At 46.1% G+C, this 17,167-nt stretch overlaps 1 protein-coding gene across 3 annotated transcripts in view; it reads left to right on the plus strand.

Moving 5' to 3' along the window:
* The first annotated feature begins 568 nt into the window (after positions 1-568).
* Positions 569-17,167, plus strand: part of ADAM11 (ADAM metallopeptidase domain 11) — a 375,674-nt gene continuing 359,075 nt past the window's right edge. For 2 of the 3 annotated variants that reach the window (XM_069237931.1, XM_069237933.1), the window contains exon 1: positions 746-976. In XM_069237931.1, coding sequence (XP_069094032.1) covers positions 913-976 — 64 coding nt within the window. In that variant the 5' untranslated portion in view covers positions 746-912. Of the gene's footprint in view, positions 977-17,167 lie in introns of all 3 variants that reach the window. The other variant, XM_069237932.1, reaches the window with a different exon arrangement.

Raw genomic sequence — 17,167 nt, forward strand, 5'->3', positions numbered from 1 at the left:
CTCAGTCCCCACCAGCTGAATCCACAGCAGCATTACAGAGGCCTCCACAGCCCTCTCAATATACACAGCCACACTCAAATACATGATTGTCATCTGTCACATTTCCATGTGAGGTGAAAACATGGAAATTACATGGAAATTTTATGAATTACCCACACTCTTTTTTGTATTAGAAAGGCTGTCAAAAACACGTCCGCAGGGCCATAGTGCATAGTTTGGCCAGTAAGGTTGTGGGGGTGTGAGCTTCAGATTTTATGACAATCAGAATGGCATACAATGTTTAAATCCATTAAACAACAAGCAAGGAGCATGAAAGGGCCAAAGGGGCAGTGGAAAGGGTGGGGGGATGCAGATTGGTAGGAGTAGTAAGAGAGAAAACACAATATTTTGTAAAATAACCAATATTTTGAGGACTTTCAAAGCAGTGAGTGTGTGTGCGCGTTTTGTCTGTGTGTATGCATTATCAGAAAATACATTTATTAGGGGGTGTATACCTCAAGACCCTCCCTGCCCCCCTCCCCCCCCCCCCCCAAAAAAAAACACCTCCCTGCACTAAGGTGAAAATATCAGTCAGGTAGCAACCCAATCAGCAAGGAGGCTGTTCAGATGGCGGGTGCTGAAAGAGAATCGGGACGAGCAGTTTTTCGTGAGATGGGCGGGACTCTCGGGAGGAAGGGGCGTGCTCCGCCGCCGCCCCCTCACGCGCCCCTCGGTCCCTCTCCGCCGCTCCTCGAGCTCCCTCGTCTCACTCTCTAGAAGCGACCTCAGGATGCAGCTCGACGGAGGCAGATTGGCGGTACTCGACCCCGGGGCCCCCAAGAGAGGGAGCACGGCATGAGGCCTCCCCCCATCGCCGCAGCCACCCGAGGCCTCCATGTCAGCTGAGTCGGGCAGCTCTGGGATGAAGGAAACATGAGGACAGTGCAGTGCTGGCTGTGGACAGCCCTCCTGTGCCTGCAGCCCCTGCATCACCACGGTGAGTACCACCGGCTCAGTTCTTATTTATAAGAGTTCTGTTACCTTGGCGCAAATTCCAGTTCACCAGTTACAAATGGTTTCAAGTGGAGCTACATGTGTTTTATAGTTTTTTTTTTAATACTGCACGTGTTCCCAGGTTACTGAAGAAAAGAAAGCATCTACCTAGTAAACGAAAAGCGCAACCTAAAGACCGTAAGATACGCGTGAACGCCTGTTCAGTAAGGCAACTGGAATTTTCACTACAGCGGTTTAGCACATCACGGAACCCCACATTCCGGCAACTAGGTCCAGCGGAAATAATTTGCAGCGAGTTACCTGGAATTGTCACCTAACATACCATGTCAGGATGGCTCTTCATGGCGTACGCATACAGATTTATAATGTCCCTAACATCGAGGCAGCTGCAATAACTGCCATAGGATAAGAACGATAAGGCCCTGAAACCTAGTAAGCTAAAGTGTACTGTAGCCTAACATATGTCTCATTCGTACTTTATCACATATTCTCTTCAGGCCAATTTGTCCGGCTTTGCAAACAGAGTGCCTCGAGTGTTTAGAACAGTGCTACAGGAAAGTGAAAAATAAACAATCTGCCACCCGATGGCTGTCTTCCCTCTGGCGTTTGGGTATCTGAATTCTTGCTTCGAGTGGGTTCCACATGTGTGTTTTAAATTGTGTCCCATGTAGAGGAATTCCACAGTTATGTTCTTCATTGGCAAAGGATAATTTAATGAACTGTGCGTGGACGTGGGGGGGGGGGGGGTGGGGGGGGGCAGAGGTTAAAGGGTAACGTCAATGTCGTAGGTTAGCTCAGTGTGTCAGTGCACATGCTGTTGATGTTTGTACCACCCTGGTTTATAACACGTTTCACCCTGCTCGACAGGGCCACATTCATTGCTGCTAAATGATAATTGAATCTGAAAAAGAAGGGGTTAATTCCATGCAGTGAGAAAAAGACTCATCGCATGTGGCACGTTTAAACAGTCGATGCCTTTTGCGCCACCTTTTAGAGCGGAGTAAAGCGATGTTTAGTGTTAATTTGGATAATAATAACTCTTCTCGTGTGGGCGTCATTGTAATGCGCTCTGTTGTGCGGTTTATATAAATTATTATAATAATTACTATCGTCACGATCTCTTTCACCAGTGCACTGGGGACGTGCGAGCCCCTTCCCTCCTCCTCGCGGCTGTTGCTATCCAGTAAATGTCTGCATCAGCGCCGCAGCTCCTACCTGCTGCAGCCTCCACCTGCTGCAGCCGGGCACAGGTGGACTACTGGTGGGCGTAGGAGGAGGTGGTGGGGTGGGATGCCCCCCTGGGGCTGTCTTGTTGGGGAAGGGAGGGTGGGTCTCCACCGGGTCTGTCGATCTGTTTGCTAAACAGAGCCGGCTTGAATTTCCCCCCATTCCGCTGTTCTGCTGTCTGCAGTGGTTTCTGCTGCATCGACACATTTGCCTGCAGTGTCTTCTATGGTAGGGGGAGGGGACCGATCATTACATTCAACCCATTTCACACGGAGTCCTACACGGGCAATCGATTAACAGTGTCAGAATGTGTTCCTGTAAGCGGACCAGGGTGTCGTGTAAGGACGATCACGGTCTGGCGGGAGTACTGCCTGCTGCCTGGACACCACAAGTCTCCTTTAATAGTGATAACACGCGTTTTGTGCAGACGCCTGTCTCGTAGGTGCCAGAGCATCAGCTGTTTCTGACATCTGCCTGTCTCGCAGAGGACGACCATCTTCAAATTCTGACCGCAGCCTGCTGCTCTCGGTGTTTCGGTGTGGCTGCACAGATTCTGACAGCTACATGCCCCGCGCATGCTTTTGTTTGCATCGGCTTCTGACCGCTATCTGTCTCTCTCCTGTGTTTCTTTGAGTCTCTGATTCTGACAGCCACCTCCTATCTCCTGTTTACCTTTGGACTCCCTATTCTGACAGCTATCCGTATCTGTCAGCGTGAAACAAAGCATACTGGACAGACAGCTGTCCGTACTTCCCGGATAGACGTCTGACCCGCGTATATTTTGAGTCATACCCGGATTCTGTTAGCTGCCTGTGCTTTTAGTTGCCGTCCGTCGCTCCCATTTTCGGTTTGGACCTCAGACTCTGACAGCTGCCTGTCTCAGTGTAGTGATGCCAACACACCCTCTGTACTTCAAGAAAAGTCCTAATTGCAGCCACGGTGGTCCACGATGTTGCTTTTTTCGGGCAAGGGCTCCGACTGACTTCTTTTTGTCATTGTATAGAACCTCGAACCTAAAGATGTCAAACCCGAGATCACACTTTCCAACTAACCCAAATCTATCTACACTTGTTTAATAATAATCAAGTACATTTTGGGGTTTCTTGGTAACACTATTATGTTTACCTTTTCTTTCATTTCCAGCACACCACTCTCAATTGACAGATCAGGAACAACTTCCTCTTTGATGGAATGTGTTTCTTCACCTCTTTCCTCTTCCTCATCCAACCTGTCATATTTAACCTTTTTTGTCTTCCTCATCCAACCTGTCATATTTACACTTGTTTACTTGTGTATTGGCTATGCCTTTCTAACCTAACTGTAACATACTTGACCCGGAAACGTGTCTCAAATTGTGTGATCCTAGGCAAATATAGTATCTTCATTCTCACATATGAGTGCACCTTCGAATATGTGAGTTCCTCACTTCTGCTAAAAAAAAAAAAAAAATCCTATTTTATTTGATTAAATACACTAAACGTTTGCTCTATGTATAATAAATCTAGCCCACGTATAGGGTATACATGATCCATGCATGATTTGCCTTTTAGTTTACTAATATATTTGCCATCATGGCTGGAGTGTTTCTAAGTTTATGTTTAAACACTCACTTTTAATAAATATATTACTAAAGCATGATATGGTAGCAGTTACAGACAGTACATTTCCAAGTAATGTTCAAAAACCTTCCCACTAACTTGAAGCTTTATTGATAAAACTATATCGTGTATTAACAATAATCTGTGAAAATTGGTTTTCAGAAAACATTTATCATTTGCATATCACCAAGTAAAGTGTTGTGACTTTTTTCATCCTATTAAGATATTTTTTTTAGCACACTGAGTACAAAAAATGGTCTTTCACAACTACTGAAATATATTTTGAAATGTTTGTAAAGTTGACTTAGTTATATAAATGTTTTGTGTTAGGAAAAACCTGATACCGATAGCCTTTCATTTCACACAGGTCAGACAGTTCACCTTACAAAATCCTGAACTCTGCAGACACCTCATAAAATATGACTTGCCATAGCGAGTGGTCGAGTAGATGTTTTTGCGCCCTGTCCTACCACAAGATCACGTTACTTCACTCGCTGTTCAGCATCATATTCATTTTTATAGATCTTTTGAGACCTTTCTGTATTCACCTGTATGTCTTTGAGTGACCATGTTCTTGCCTGGTTTTCCCCATTACAAAGGTGCCATCTTGAAAGAAAATTAAGTTATATACATCCTTAAACAATGTAAAAGTTAACCAAAACAGTACTCTACCAAATTGGAAACACCCTAATTTTGTTATAAAGGCAGCAAGTTTCTTACATTTTTAATGTAAATGTACCTGATAGTATGCTGTTATTACATCAGTGATAATAAAAACCTTTTGAAACTATTTGATTCCCTTAGTGACAGACAATATTTCTTGTATTTTAGTCAAGGGAAATCTGTAAATAAAAATAGTTTTATTTAATTCTCTTAGGTAGACACATGATTGCACGTTATCACTGGCCCATCTTGCCATTAACAATGGCGAAATGCAGTCAGATGACTCCCACAGGTTCTGTAATTTCAGCTTCGGCAAGCCTCCAACTGCACTTTCCCTCTCAAAGTGATAAGTACGCTCCTCACTTTATGAACACATGGTACAGCATTCTTATTCAGCACAATGCATAAAGGCATTCAATCTACTTGTGTTTCAAGGGAATACCATGGGAAATTATTTTTCCACTTGCATTTCCACCATTTCACTCCCTGTCACAACTAATAAAGGTTCAGGGCTATTAGGATCTGAAATCTTAACAAGTGCCCCGATGTCCATCCAACCAAGAACTGTTGGGTCTTCTATATTCCTAGTTTTGAATTTTAATAATAATCTCATAAATCCTGCTAATTCAGTAAACAGTAAAACTTTCTGACTTGATGTTAGAATGGTTAAGATCCTCGTCCATGTTCTCCAAAAACTTCCCTTTCCATACATTGTTGTTGATTGTGTTTGTGGACCCAGAGTCTGCATACTGTCCATCTTTATTTGTCCAAATGTCATGTCACATAATGGGTTCCTTACATTATCACAACCAACAACTTTACCAACTTCTTTACTCACACTTAGTACACAACCATCTTCCTTACTTCCATCTGAATCACTCATGGTATTTTATTCCACATAAATACACTTGACTATGTCATTTCCCTTAGAGTGACTGTTACTATTTCTTTCTCTACAACTTTAGTAAATGACCCGTGGCCACACCCTGAACATATTTTTTTTAAGGTCTGGTCAATATTTACTATGAGCAAAATGCTCATAACTTCCACACCTATGACATCCATTAACACGTACCACCATTCATAGACCCAAATTTCTTTCTGGTGTTACCATTGTTATTGGCATATTTTTTTTACATCCTGTTGCCTCTTACACTATTCTTTGCCCCCCCTAATTCTTCCCACTACCACACTGTTGTTTACCACTGCTTTAGCACACCTTCCTCTCAACTTAGCTTTTTGTACTATCATACTGCATCTTTCAGCGATGAGTTGCCATCAGCCCACAACAAGTTTTGTATACTTGGATCTTTAATATGCATCACTACTTGATCCCTCACTTGTTTATCATGTAAAGTACCAAGTGATATAATATAATCATTAATTCCTTCATTGTTTCCTTGCTTCCTTTGAAAAAACGTGGAGCAGTCTATATTGGCACATACTGCTGGTGAAAAGTACATAGCCAAATCTTCCAAAGCTAAAACGTTTCCTTGTTCAGGTCGTCTAGGTTTCTTCTCCTTTGTATTATGTACTTTTAAACCATCTGGGCAGAGGCAATGAAGTAAAATGTTCTTCCTCCTCTACGGTGACTTGTCATCTTCTTCAAATGCAGAGCTATAATTTAGAAAAAAAAACTAAATTTTTCCCATTTCATGGATGTTTCAGAACCAAAAGCTATAACCGGTTGTGGAGGTGTGAGATTTAATGATTGTACACACATGTTGATCACACAATGTATTTCAATATGCTTTGTAACAGAGCTCTTACAGAATTACATAGGAATTTAAAGCAACTCTTGACAAGGGTGAGACCACTGCTCTCATCCTCCTTGATTTGAGTGCTGCATTTGATTCGGTGTCCCACCCAGTGCTACTCAGAAGACTTGAGGAGTATGGGATCACTTCCAAGGCCTTGCAGTGTTTTTCCTCCTTTCTGGAACGTTGCTCCTTTCAGGTCTCCTCCGAACCTTTTGCCTCTACTATTCTGCCAGTTGCCTTTGGTGTTCCACAAGGCTCCTCTTTGAGCCTTACACTTCTTTAATGTATATGTTTGTCCTTTTGGGGTCTTGGATTTCGCTATACTTTCATATGGTGACAATACTCTGATTGTTGTTACCCTGTATCCAGTTTCAGGAAAAACATCCTTCTCACGCTGCCTAGATTCTATTGCACAGTGGATGGGCAGGAACTGCCCATATGGCTGTTAAATGGAGCTCATTTGAGCCAGGAATCAGCCTTGCTTAATAACTCCGTCTTTTGCCTGTACCTTAAACTTCCCATTGAAAAACACATACATTTTAAGGATTGCTGTTTCACTTAGAGCCCTGAGCCACTCATGCCCTTTATATCTGAGATATCTTGTCAGTCCTTACTGTCCTACAAGAGCAATACATTCTTGCTACCTCCAGCTGGCGCAGGTATCCCGGCTTAACTGGATAAGGCAGGGAGGCCGTTCCTTTAAACGCCTGGCAACTAAACTATGGAACTCTCTTCCTTTCCATTTATATCACTGCCCCATAGAAGGGATCGCCCGAAAACAACTTGAGACCTGACTATTCTAACTACGACAGTCCCTATGGCTGTTAAGGTTTTGGTTCTGTCCACCAGGGCTGGGAAACCCTACTTGTGTAACCATGTACTTTACAAATTAATAAGGTAAAACAGAAATGTATAAACACTGTGCCCGAAAAATAGCCAAAATCACCACTTTGGAATGAACCTGTATTATACAAACTATATGAAGGAAAAAATACAGTCATACACCACGGCTTATATCCCCCTAAAAAATGATTACAGTACCCTGGCAAGTTTTTTTTTCCTTAATGCACACAATAATCTTACAGAGCATAATTGGCCAATACTCAGTGGTCCGTAATGACTAAGCATTAGCAGAATATACACTTCATTGAATGTTCACATGAGTTGAAATAATTTACCAATTTGTACTGATGCACACGCCCTGCAGATAGTTAAAGTGAAGTCTTTATTGCAGCCCTTCTGGTGCACAGTGTCACTGTCTTCAAGCAGCTTGACTTCTCCTTGTCATTGTACAGAACCTGGAACTTTATGATGTCAAACCCTGCATCAAAACCTTTCATCTAACCCATCTCTGCACTTGGTCACTGTGTTTCTGCCTGTCTCTTTCCCTGGCCTCATCTTTTAAGTGTGACAGCTGCCTGTTTCTCTCTGATGAGTGCTGGATCCTCACTACTCAAGAGCTGCCTCTCACCCTCCCTGCTGCATTTGTGACAGCTGTGTGTCTCTTGCATCCTCAGATTCTGTCCATTGCTTGTGTTTTGATGTGCTTGATTCTCAGAATCTGATAGCTACATGTCTTTGTTTCTGTCCCTGTCACTCCCTGACTCCCATCCTGCATTATGATAGCTGACAGTCTCTTTTATGTGCTATTGCTTCTCAGATTGTTTGGTGCCTTACGGGCAAGGGAGAATATTTAATGCTTTCCTCTTGGAGACTTAGGGGGTCATTACGACGGTCTCAGTGGTGGTCGGACCACTGCCATTGTGGCGGTCCGACCGTCACATTACAACCATGGTGGTAGCTTTGCAGACAGTGAACATCGCAACGGGTGCTGGTGCACCCTACGCACTACAGCATTGCCTCCCTCTCTATTATGAGCCAGCGTCGATGTTGTAGGCCGTTTCCTGGCTGACCGCTGTCCCAGCGGGAAACTCTTAATGGGGCCCGCGGGAAGGCGGCCACATTGGCGGCAACCTGCCCATCGGGAAGCCAAAGTCATAATGACCCCCCTAAGTCATTTTGTTTAGTTTGCTCCTCAAATTCTGTCAGAGGTTTGTTTCAGTTTTTTTGCCCTCATATTTTTGACAGCTCTCAATGCCTCCTGTGATAGGCCGGGTCCTATTATTCAGCTAGCTGACTGTCATTTCCAGGGTTATATGATTCTCAGAGTCCAATAGCTTCCTCTCTCTTTATGAGATATTTGATCTTCATATAGTGACAGATGCATGTCTCATGGTGTGCTAGAGCCTCCTAGATGGATGGCAGGCCACCTGCCAGATTCCAAATTGGCCCCTTCCTGTCTTTCCCTTATCCTCTTACCACTGCCTGACTTTCCTGTTTGTTTTATCCTCAGATTGTGACAGCTGTCGGTTTCTCCCTTGTCAGATTGCAACATTTGCCTGTGTATTCCATGTTAATCATCAGATTATTAGCAGCTGCCATTGTCTCAGGTGTTTGATTCTTAGATACTTGTAGCTGTCTTTCTTATGTTGTGCATATCCTCAGTTTCTGACAGGTGAATATCTAAAATTGTGTCTCTAACTCAGATTCTGTCAACTGACTCAATCTCAGCCTGTGACATCTGCTCCTCTACCTAATGTCCGTTGATCCACTGCCTGCCTTCCTGTTGTAGGTGCTTCATTCTGATACTCTTCCTACAGCCTTACCCTGCTCGCCTGTCTCATAAGATACTTGATCCTCTTTTTCTGGACACTGCACTGTGTTCACTACACATACAAAACTGGAATATTTATATCAAAACATTATGTGAGGCAATGACGTTGCAGCCACAAATTTGGTAAAAATTCTAGCATGGCCAATCAGTGGCTAAATGATACAGTTAATCTTAGATTTCATGCTGGTGAAGCCAAGTCATTCACACAATCGCTCCTAGATCTCCGACTTTTGATACTTTCAAATGCAGAGCTCAGGTAGCTGATTCCAATAATGATTCAGTGGGGGTCCTCATGTTCCAGTAAGGATAAAGTGGGGGTCCACAGAAGTCAAAAGATTGGGAACCTCTGCCTTAGACTGCATCACATATGCTCTTGCTCCTCAGGCACAGTTGTACATTTAATTGCCATCTTCAGATATTTTGGAGCTCAAATGTCAGGTAACCGCTCAGGTAGGAATTCAAAGTTCCGGTAGCTCAGCAGATATTAGCTTATATATATTGATTGCCTTGGCTTTTTTCATTGACACTTGATGAATGTAGACTTCTCAGAGCCCACATTTCATTCTGGTGGATCTATGATGCCCCATAACCCCTCACATTGCCCCTGTAGAGCTCAGACTTTTTTTTTTTTTAAACACATTTATTTATTGGTATTTCGGTTGGTACATCATCTTCGTCACAGGATCATCTTTACTCTTAGTGTCATAGGTCACATGTTCATGCAGGTATCACTTAATCATCATATACTGTTGTCCTTCAGATTGCACCCCACAGTGCTGATTAACCTTTGTCTTGCTCTGCATATATAACAAACAAGTACACTGTAAGTTATCAATGGATCTCCGGTTTGTGTGGTGTGTTCAGGAAGCCGAGTGGCTATATACCACCAGCTTCGACTCTAGGCTCTCAGGTACCTAACTAATTCAAGTGCTGAAGTGAACAATCTTAACATAGTTAAACAATACAACTTGCCCAGTGATGTGTCCAGACTATGTGGTCTGCAGGTGTGTCCACAAGTGTACCGGGCCCGGCCGGGGGGGGGTTGGAGGGAAGGGGCAAGGGGCGGGCAGGCCAACAGGCCGCGGGCCACTTGCGCCCTCATCTGGGGGTCCCAGTTGTCCGGCACAGTCGCAATCCTAGCTTTCCTGATCATGCAGTCGATTTGCAGGTTGGTGTAGGGTGGCCTCAGACTTTTCCCACATTCCCACCAATTTTGCCCCCGGTAGGGTATCGGTCTGTTTCTCATCCCTCTTATCTCTTCCCTCTGGAGGGCCCACTCCTCCGCCGTAGCCCAGCGTGTAACATCTGCCACCCATGTGCTCAGTCTGGGCCCTGTGGTAGACTTCCAGGCCATCACCACCCTCCTGCGTGCCAGTCCGAGTGCAAATCAATAAATCTATTCCCCACCTTTATTGTAAGAGGCCTATCAAAGATTCCCAGTAAGCAGATAGACTGACCACAGTCCATCTGCCTGTCCAGTGTGCTATTGAGGCGATCAATCACCTCCCTCCAGAAGCGCTGCAATTCCGGGCATCCCCAAGTCACTTGGCAAAAGCCAGCATCGCCCAGCCTACACCGGGGACAGGCCCCTGATGTCGTGCCGTATATCCAGTTGATTCTCTGCAAGGCAAGGTACATCCTATGCACATAATTATACTGTATACACTTCAAGCGGGTGTTGTGAGAGATTTTGTATGGGTAAGCCAGGGTCCGAGACCACTCAGCGACTGTCAGCTGTCTCCCTATGTCTGTTTCCCACCTAACCCTCAGTCCTCCCAAAGAGCGGACCACCATCCTGTTCACAGCTCTGTAGAGCCATGTTACCAGGTGGGAACCGCCTCCCAATGTCATCATAGACTGTAAGATTGCGGTTGCTGCGTATTCCTCGCTTCCCTCCCCCCACATGTCTCTCAGGGCTCATATGATAGCCTTGTAGTGTAGAAATTGACCGTCAGGCAGGCCTGTCTGATCTGTTAGGTCACCAAACGGGATCAACATCCCCTCTTGGAACAGGTCCCCCCACTGTTACTGTCACAGCCTCCATCCAGTGTTGTAGCTGTCGCACAGTAAATGAAGTGCAAGGGTCACCATGTGGAAGGCCCACCAGCGGGAGGGCATAGGTGTATGGACTTGTCGTGTGTGTTCAGCGGAGGGCTCTGAGCCAGGACGCCAGAGTCACTCCCACCAATAGGTTCAATCCTGGGGGAAGTGGGGGGGACTGGCTGGTGTCTCCCCCATAAAAGGCTAGCCAGTATAACTGCCTCTTCAGTATGGACCTCGTCTAAGTAGATCATAGGTGAGTCTAGCCCGTGAGCCATCTTGCCGGCCACTGGAGCTGGTCCACCACATGATACAGTTCGAAGTCAGGTACTCCATGTCCCCCCGCCCTTTTCTGGTGGCAAGCAGAGCGTCGTCAGTACCACTCTCTGGCTTCCCCCATCCCATATTAGCTCCCGCAAAAGCCTATTCAGGGTGCGGAACCAGACCACAGGGATGAGAACGGGAAAGTTGACGAAATAGTAAAGAAGTCTGGGGAGCATCACCATTTTGGACAGGGCTATCCGAGCCATTACAGGGAATTTCAGCAATCGCCAAAAGGCCACCGCCGTCTTCAGAGCCCTGTACGCTACTCCCAAATTGTCCTTGCGCAGGTCCTTCATATCATGATAGAGCTGGATACCCAGGTATTTAAAAGTACAGGGAGCCCACTGGACATCCTCAGGGCAGGAGAGTGGGGTGGTGCCCCCGTCACCATCGGGATAACACACGTCTTGTGCCGGTTAAGGCGCAGGCCCGAGAGGCGACCAAAACCCTCCAACATATGCAGCACCCTCGGGAGCACTGTGTTCCAATCACATAAATAAATGAGGAGGTTGTCTGCGTAAAGGGAGATGATGTGCGGTGTTCCTTGTTTGATCACTCCCCATTCTCCAGCTTTCGCTCAGAACCTCGCCGCCAGGGGCTCAATTGTGAGGGCAAATAAACAGGGCGAGGGGGGCAGCCCTGACTGGTTCCCCTGCAAATCTCATGGCTGCTTGAGATTGTGCGTCCCGTCTTCACTCTCGTCGCAGGCGATCGAACAGCAGATTAACCCATTGCTGTCCCAGTCCCATCCGCAGCATCACCGCCTCCAGATAGTACCATGGAACAGTGTTGAAGGCCTTCTCCAGGTCCACCGACACTATTGTAGCCGTTAGCTCCAAGTGCTGTGGGCCTTCATAAAGAAGAGAATAAAGTCTCCGTAAGTTATGTGATGTGCTACGCGTGGGCATAAATTCATTCTGGTCCGTGTGAATGAGGGTCGGCATGTGGGGGAGAAACCTAGTCGCGAGGGCCCTACTCAGCACCTTGATATGGGTATTGAGCATATAGAGGGGGCGGTAATCAGCCACTGGCATACCCGCAAGCTAACCCTTGGGGAGCGGAATCACAAGAGCCTCCCTGGTCGATGGCGGTAATTCTCCCCTATAATATCCTCTGTGTATGGCTGTACCATCCGGGGTATCAGTAACCCGGCAAACCTCTGATAGAGTTCTGGTGGGAGTCCATCAGTACCCGGAGTTTTCCCCGTCGCTTGTGCTGAGATGGCAGTTCCCACTTCCTGGTCTCCCAACCGTGCCCCCAGCCCGTCCCCGTTCTGTTCAGAGACCATCACCAAATGCATGTCCGCCAGGTAAGTCCGAAGAGAGTCCTGATCCATCCCCTCTGGCGCGCCATATAGGCTTGTGTAGTAAGACTGAAACTCGGCGTTAATATCTGTTGGAGAGTATAGTGGAGTCCTGGTTCGAGATGTCAAGTGGGTGATCGGCATGCCCCTGCACTCTGATCTAACCAGCCACGCCAGTAGCCTCCCAGCCCTGCCTTCTCCTGCATGCTGACTGCCCAGGTACGCCCTGTAGTTGTGACAGCGGAGGCGTTCTAAGGTTTCAGTGTGGGCCTTGTGCGCCTCAGCTAGGAGCCATGCGGCCCCTTTGTCCGTCCCCAGTTTCTACTCCCACCTACGCAGCTCAGTCGCTAAGCGGATGAGGTCTGATTCTAACTCCTTCCTGATCCCCAGTGTGTGTCCAATGCAGTGCCCCCTTATTATCATCTTCAGAGCTTCCCATTCTGTTCCCCTAGAGGAGGCTGTCCCCTTGTTCAGGGAAAAATAGTCCTTCAGTTTAGCGGTTAGTGCACAGAAGACCTCGTCCTCCAGGGCCCTGGGGTACAGTCACCATATTGGGACCAGGGAGCACCCCCGCTCCGCCATCCCTCCCACCCCCCAGTGTCTGAAGTGTCAGCAGCAATGGGCTGCGGTTAGAAAAAGTCCAACCCAGATACTCGGTATGTAGAACATCGCTTATGAGTGTCGTGGAGCAAACCATGTGGTCTATCCTCGTATGGACTTGGTGGCGGGAAGAATAGTGCGAACATTCCCTACTGTGGGGGTGCTGGACCTGCCACGCATCAGCCATGTCCCAGTGATCTAGCCATTGTTCCAAGCCTTTCGCTACTCAGAGTGCAGCAGTGGAGAAGAGCGGTCCATGTCCGGGTTAACAACACATTGTAAACCCCCCCCCCCAACACATCAAGTAGGTTCTGATCTTGGTTAGAAGTGTATATGCTCCCCAGTACTATGGGTCTGCCATTAAGGCGTCCCTCCACAAGGGCATACTGCCCCTCTTTGTCCACATCTATTGTCGTGGGCTCAAAGGGCACACCCACACCAGAGTACTCTGTGCATATGCCGAGCAAGTAGTTGCGAAGAGCTGCCCCGCCAGTGCCTGCGGAGGTTATCAGCCTCCCACTTCGTAAGATGGGTCTCCTGTAGGAGTGCCACCTGGACCCCCTTCCTTTTCATGCAGGTCAGTATGTTGTGCCGCTTTAGTGTGGTCCCCATCCCCCGGATGTTCCAAGACATCAATTGATGCACCAGTGTTCAGCACTGTGATTTGTGAGCTGCAATGTCCACAGAACCCTGCCGGCCCCATTGCCCTCCCCCCCAACACCAGCCACCACACCTATTGTATATCTGGGCCATAACATGAGGAAGAAAAAGAAATAAGGAGCCAAATGCAGCTCCCAATTACCCAGACCCAAGAGCAGTACAGCAACGGCCGACCGCCCAAACCGGTGAAACCATACTTCTACAATCTCTCATCGTCGCCCTTCTGGAGCAGTCCATGGGTGAAAAAGGGGGGGGAAGATGTCGGGATGATTTTTGTAGCTCTCCAAGCTGGATCAGGCCGACACCGACCAGTTACATGCCGCCTCTCCAGCGGGGGGACGCCAGCAGACCGAAAGAACACGCTCCCAAAAAAATAAAAATCTGATTAAATCTTCTGCGGAGTCACCCGGGAAGTTCATTGTTCACACTGCCAACAGATTCAAGGTCAGAAGTCTCCTCCGTTTTGCGAATGTCAAATGAAAGATCCTATCCCTGTCGGAGGCCGGCGACTACGTCAGCGATGCTGCAGTCTGAATTGCCGCTCGCTGTTCCTGGGTTACTTGAAGGTGCGTGGGCCACCTTAAGCGACCAGTGGTAGGCCTGTCCTTAGAGTGGCGCCTCTTCCGCCGACTGCCAGGTGCCCCTTGTGCGTCCCTGGCACAATCAAGTTTGCCCCCTTTGTGGGACTCTAGCCAGTCCCATGCTCCTTCCGGCGTTTGGCAAAAGTGTGTCTTGCCGTCTCCCATTATCTTCAGCTTAGAGGGGAAGAGCAGTGTGTTACGGATCCCCTCCTCCCGCAATACCTTCTTCACTGACAAGTAGGATGCCCACTTTGACTGTACTGGGAAGTGCGTTTTGTCAAGGGAGGAGGCTGCGGCTGCACATTAAAGGGCAGGAGCCCTTTAAATCGAACTCTCGCGCTCCCGGCCTGCGGAAAGCGCATTTTGTCAAGGGAGGAGGCGGCGGCTGCACCTGAAAGGGCAGGAGCCCTTTAAATCGAACTCTCGCGGTCATGGGGACCCCTTCCCGTTTGCGAGTGGGTTACCATCCACTTCAAGTGGATGGTAACTGAGACTCCATTTGCGACCGCGTACGCAAATGGTATTGCATACCACTGCGACTTGCAAATAGGAAGGGAACACCCCTTCCTATTTGCGACTCGGAAATGCATTTTGCGAGTCGGTTCTGACTCGCAAAATGCATTTCTGCATAGCAAACACGCGTTTGCGAGTCGCAAACGGCGATTTTCGCCATTTGCGAGTCGTAAACCGTTTGCTACATCTGGCCCTTAATTATACTCATGTCATGGAATATAGCTGGTGTAAAAACGAAAATGGATGAGAAGGAATGGCAGACCACAATAAGTTCATCACATATAATCTGCCTACAAGAGACCTGGCACACAGGATCCTTTTTTATTGAAGGATATGCCATATTTTCCACCCCAGCTACTGCCTCACCTAGCGGAAGGGCAAAGGGAGGATTAGCAATATTGATCTCAACACTGGTGCCTTATACTCTGGTGAAATCTTCCCTTGATTCCCCTTATTATCAGTTTTTATTTCTTCGGATAGATGGGATTTTAGGGATTGTTTTAATAAACTACTACAATAATAAATTTGATGGCACCAATAGAGTAGTGGCATCGACTCTTCAGGAAGATTTGCAAACTTTCGTAAATGATATAACTTCAAGCTATATAATAATATGGGTTGGAGACTTTAATATTGGGACATGCCAGAATACTATAGGAAAGACATGTGGATTTGTCGACGATGGGGGAAGTGCACAATTGCACTTTTTACATAACTACGGAATTGTACTGAATGAGATATTATTTAGATATGATCTAGAATTGATGGAACAAGACGGGCTTAAAGGAATGAAACTTCCATCATTTATAGGAAGAGGACATTTCTCATTAATTGACCATATATTAATGTCAAAGAGCAATATGGATATGGTCGAATCCCTGAAGATTGAGCCAACCATCTATAGTGATCATAATCCCTCGTTGTTAACTTTGAGATTGGTTAAACCTTTTAATATAGGTGAACGATTGGCAAGGAATATAGGAATAAGAAGGGAAAATGGCATTGTAATTAAATGGACTGGGGTAAATGAAACGGATGTGATGGAAAAAGTTGTAACACAACATCATCAAGACATTCTCACTTGTACAGAACATAACCAAAGCCCAAATGAGATCCTAGGATCCTTCACCCAGCTTAGAAATGCCATTGCAGGAAACCTAGTGAGAACATTGGGGAACAAAAAGAGCGGAAAAATGGGGTGGTTTGATCACAATTTTTCACTAGCAAGTCAGGAATTAAAACAAGCCCTGCAGGCTCGACCAAGAAATAGGGAAGAGGTAATTATTAAACGTTCTAATTACAAACTTGCACTAATGACAAGGAAGGCACAATTGAGAGCTAGGGCATGGGCTGATCTTGAGCAAGCAACAACATTAAAAGATAGTACTCTATTTTGGAAAACAATTAATCAACCATTCCTAAAAAATAATGATGTACCCCAAATAACAGTACATGTCCCGTCATCAGAATGGCTTTCACATTTTGGCCTAACTTTTAACCCAGATAATCTGACTACCCACATATCGAATAGGGGGATAATCGAGATAAAGCCACCTTTTTTGCAACCAGTTAGTATAGGGGAAGTGAAATCTGCTATGGGAAGATGTTTGAAAAGGAAGGCACCAGGCCCTGATGGGGTGCCAGTAGATGCCTACTTGACATACATCGATTTATGGTGCCCTATTTTGACCCAAGTCTTCTTGAGTGTGACAAAGGGATATATATTAACATCTTGGACTGAAAGCATAATAGTCCCCATTTTTAAAAAGGGAGATAGAGATGACCCCAAATGCTATCGGCCAATCTCACTTTTAGATACCTCCATCAAATTGTTGGGAAGAGTACTCCTAGAAAGATTAGAATTATGGGCAACCAAAAATCATATACTCACAGAGGCCCAATTGGGATTCAGGCCTGGGGTTGGTACTCTGGAACAATGCATAAACCTTAACCTAATAATAAGTAAATATACAATAGCGAGGAAGGGTCATATGTTCCTCTGCTTCGCTGATCTTAACAGTGCTTTTGATTTGGTGAATCATGTTAAGCTGTGGAAAGTTTTGACAGACATCGGTGCACCCCTAGATATAATAAGTTTTTTGGCACAATTATATAATTATTTAACAGCACGGGTGAGATATGGAAGAAATGGTGAGTGTACCCCAGGTTTTAGGATAGGGAGAAGAATACGTCAAGGCTGTGTCTTGGCACCTCTTCTATTCTCCCTTTAC

The sequence above is a fragment of the Pleurodeles waltl genome, chromosome 6 (genome assembly GCF_031143425.1).
Source record: "Pleurodeles waltl isolate 20211129_DDA chromosome 6, aPleWal1.hap1.20221129, whole genome shotgun sequence".
Lineage (NCBI taxonomy): Eukaryota > Metazoa > Chordata > Amphibia > Caudata > Salamandridae > Pleurodeles > Pleurodeles waltl.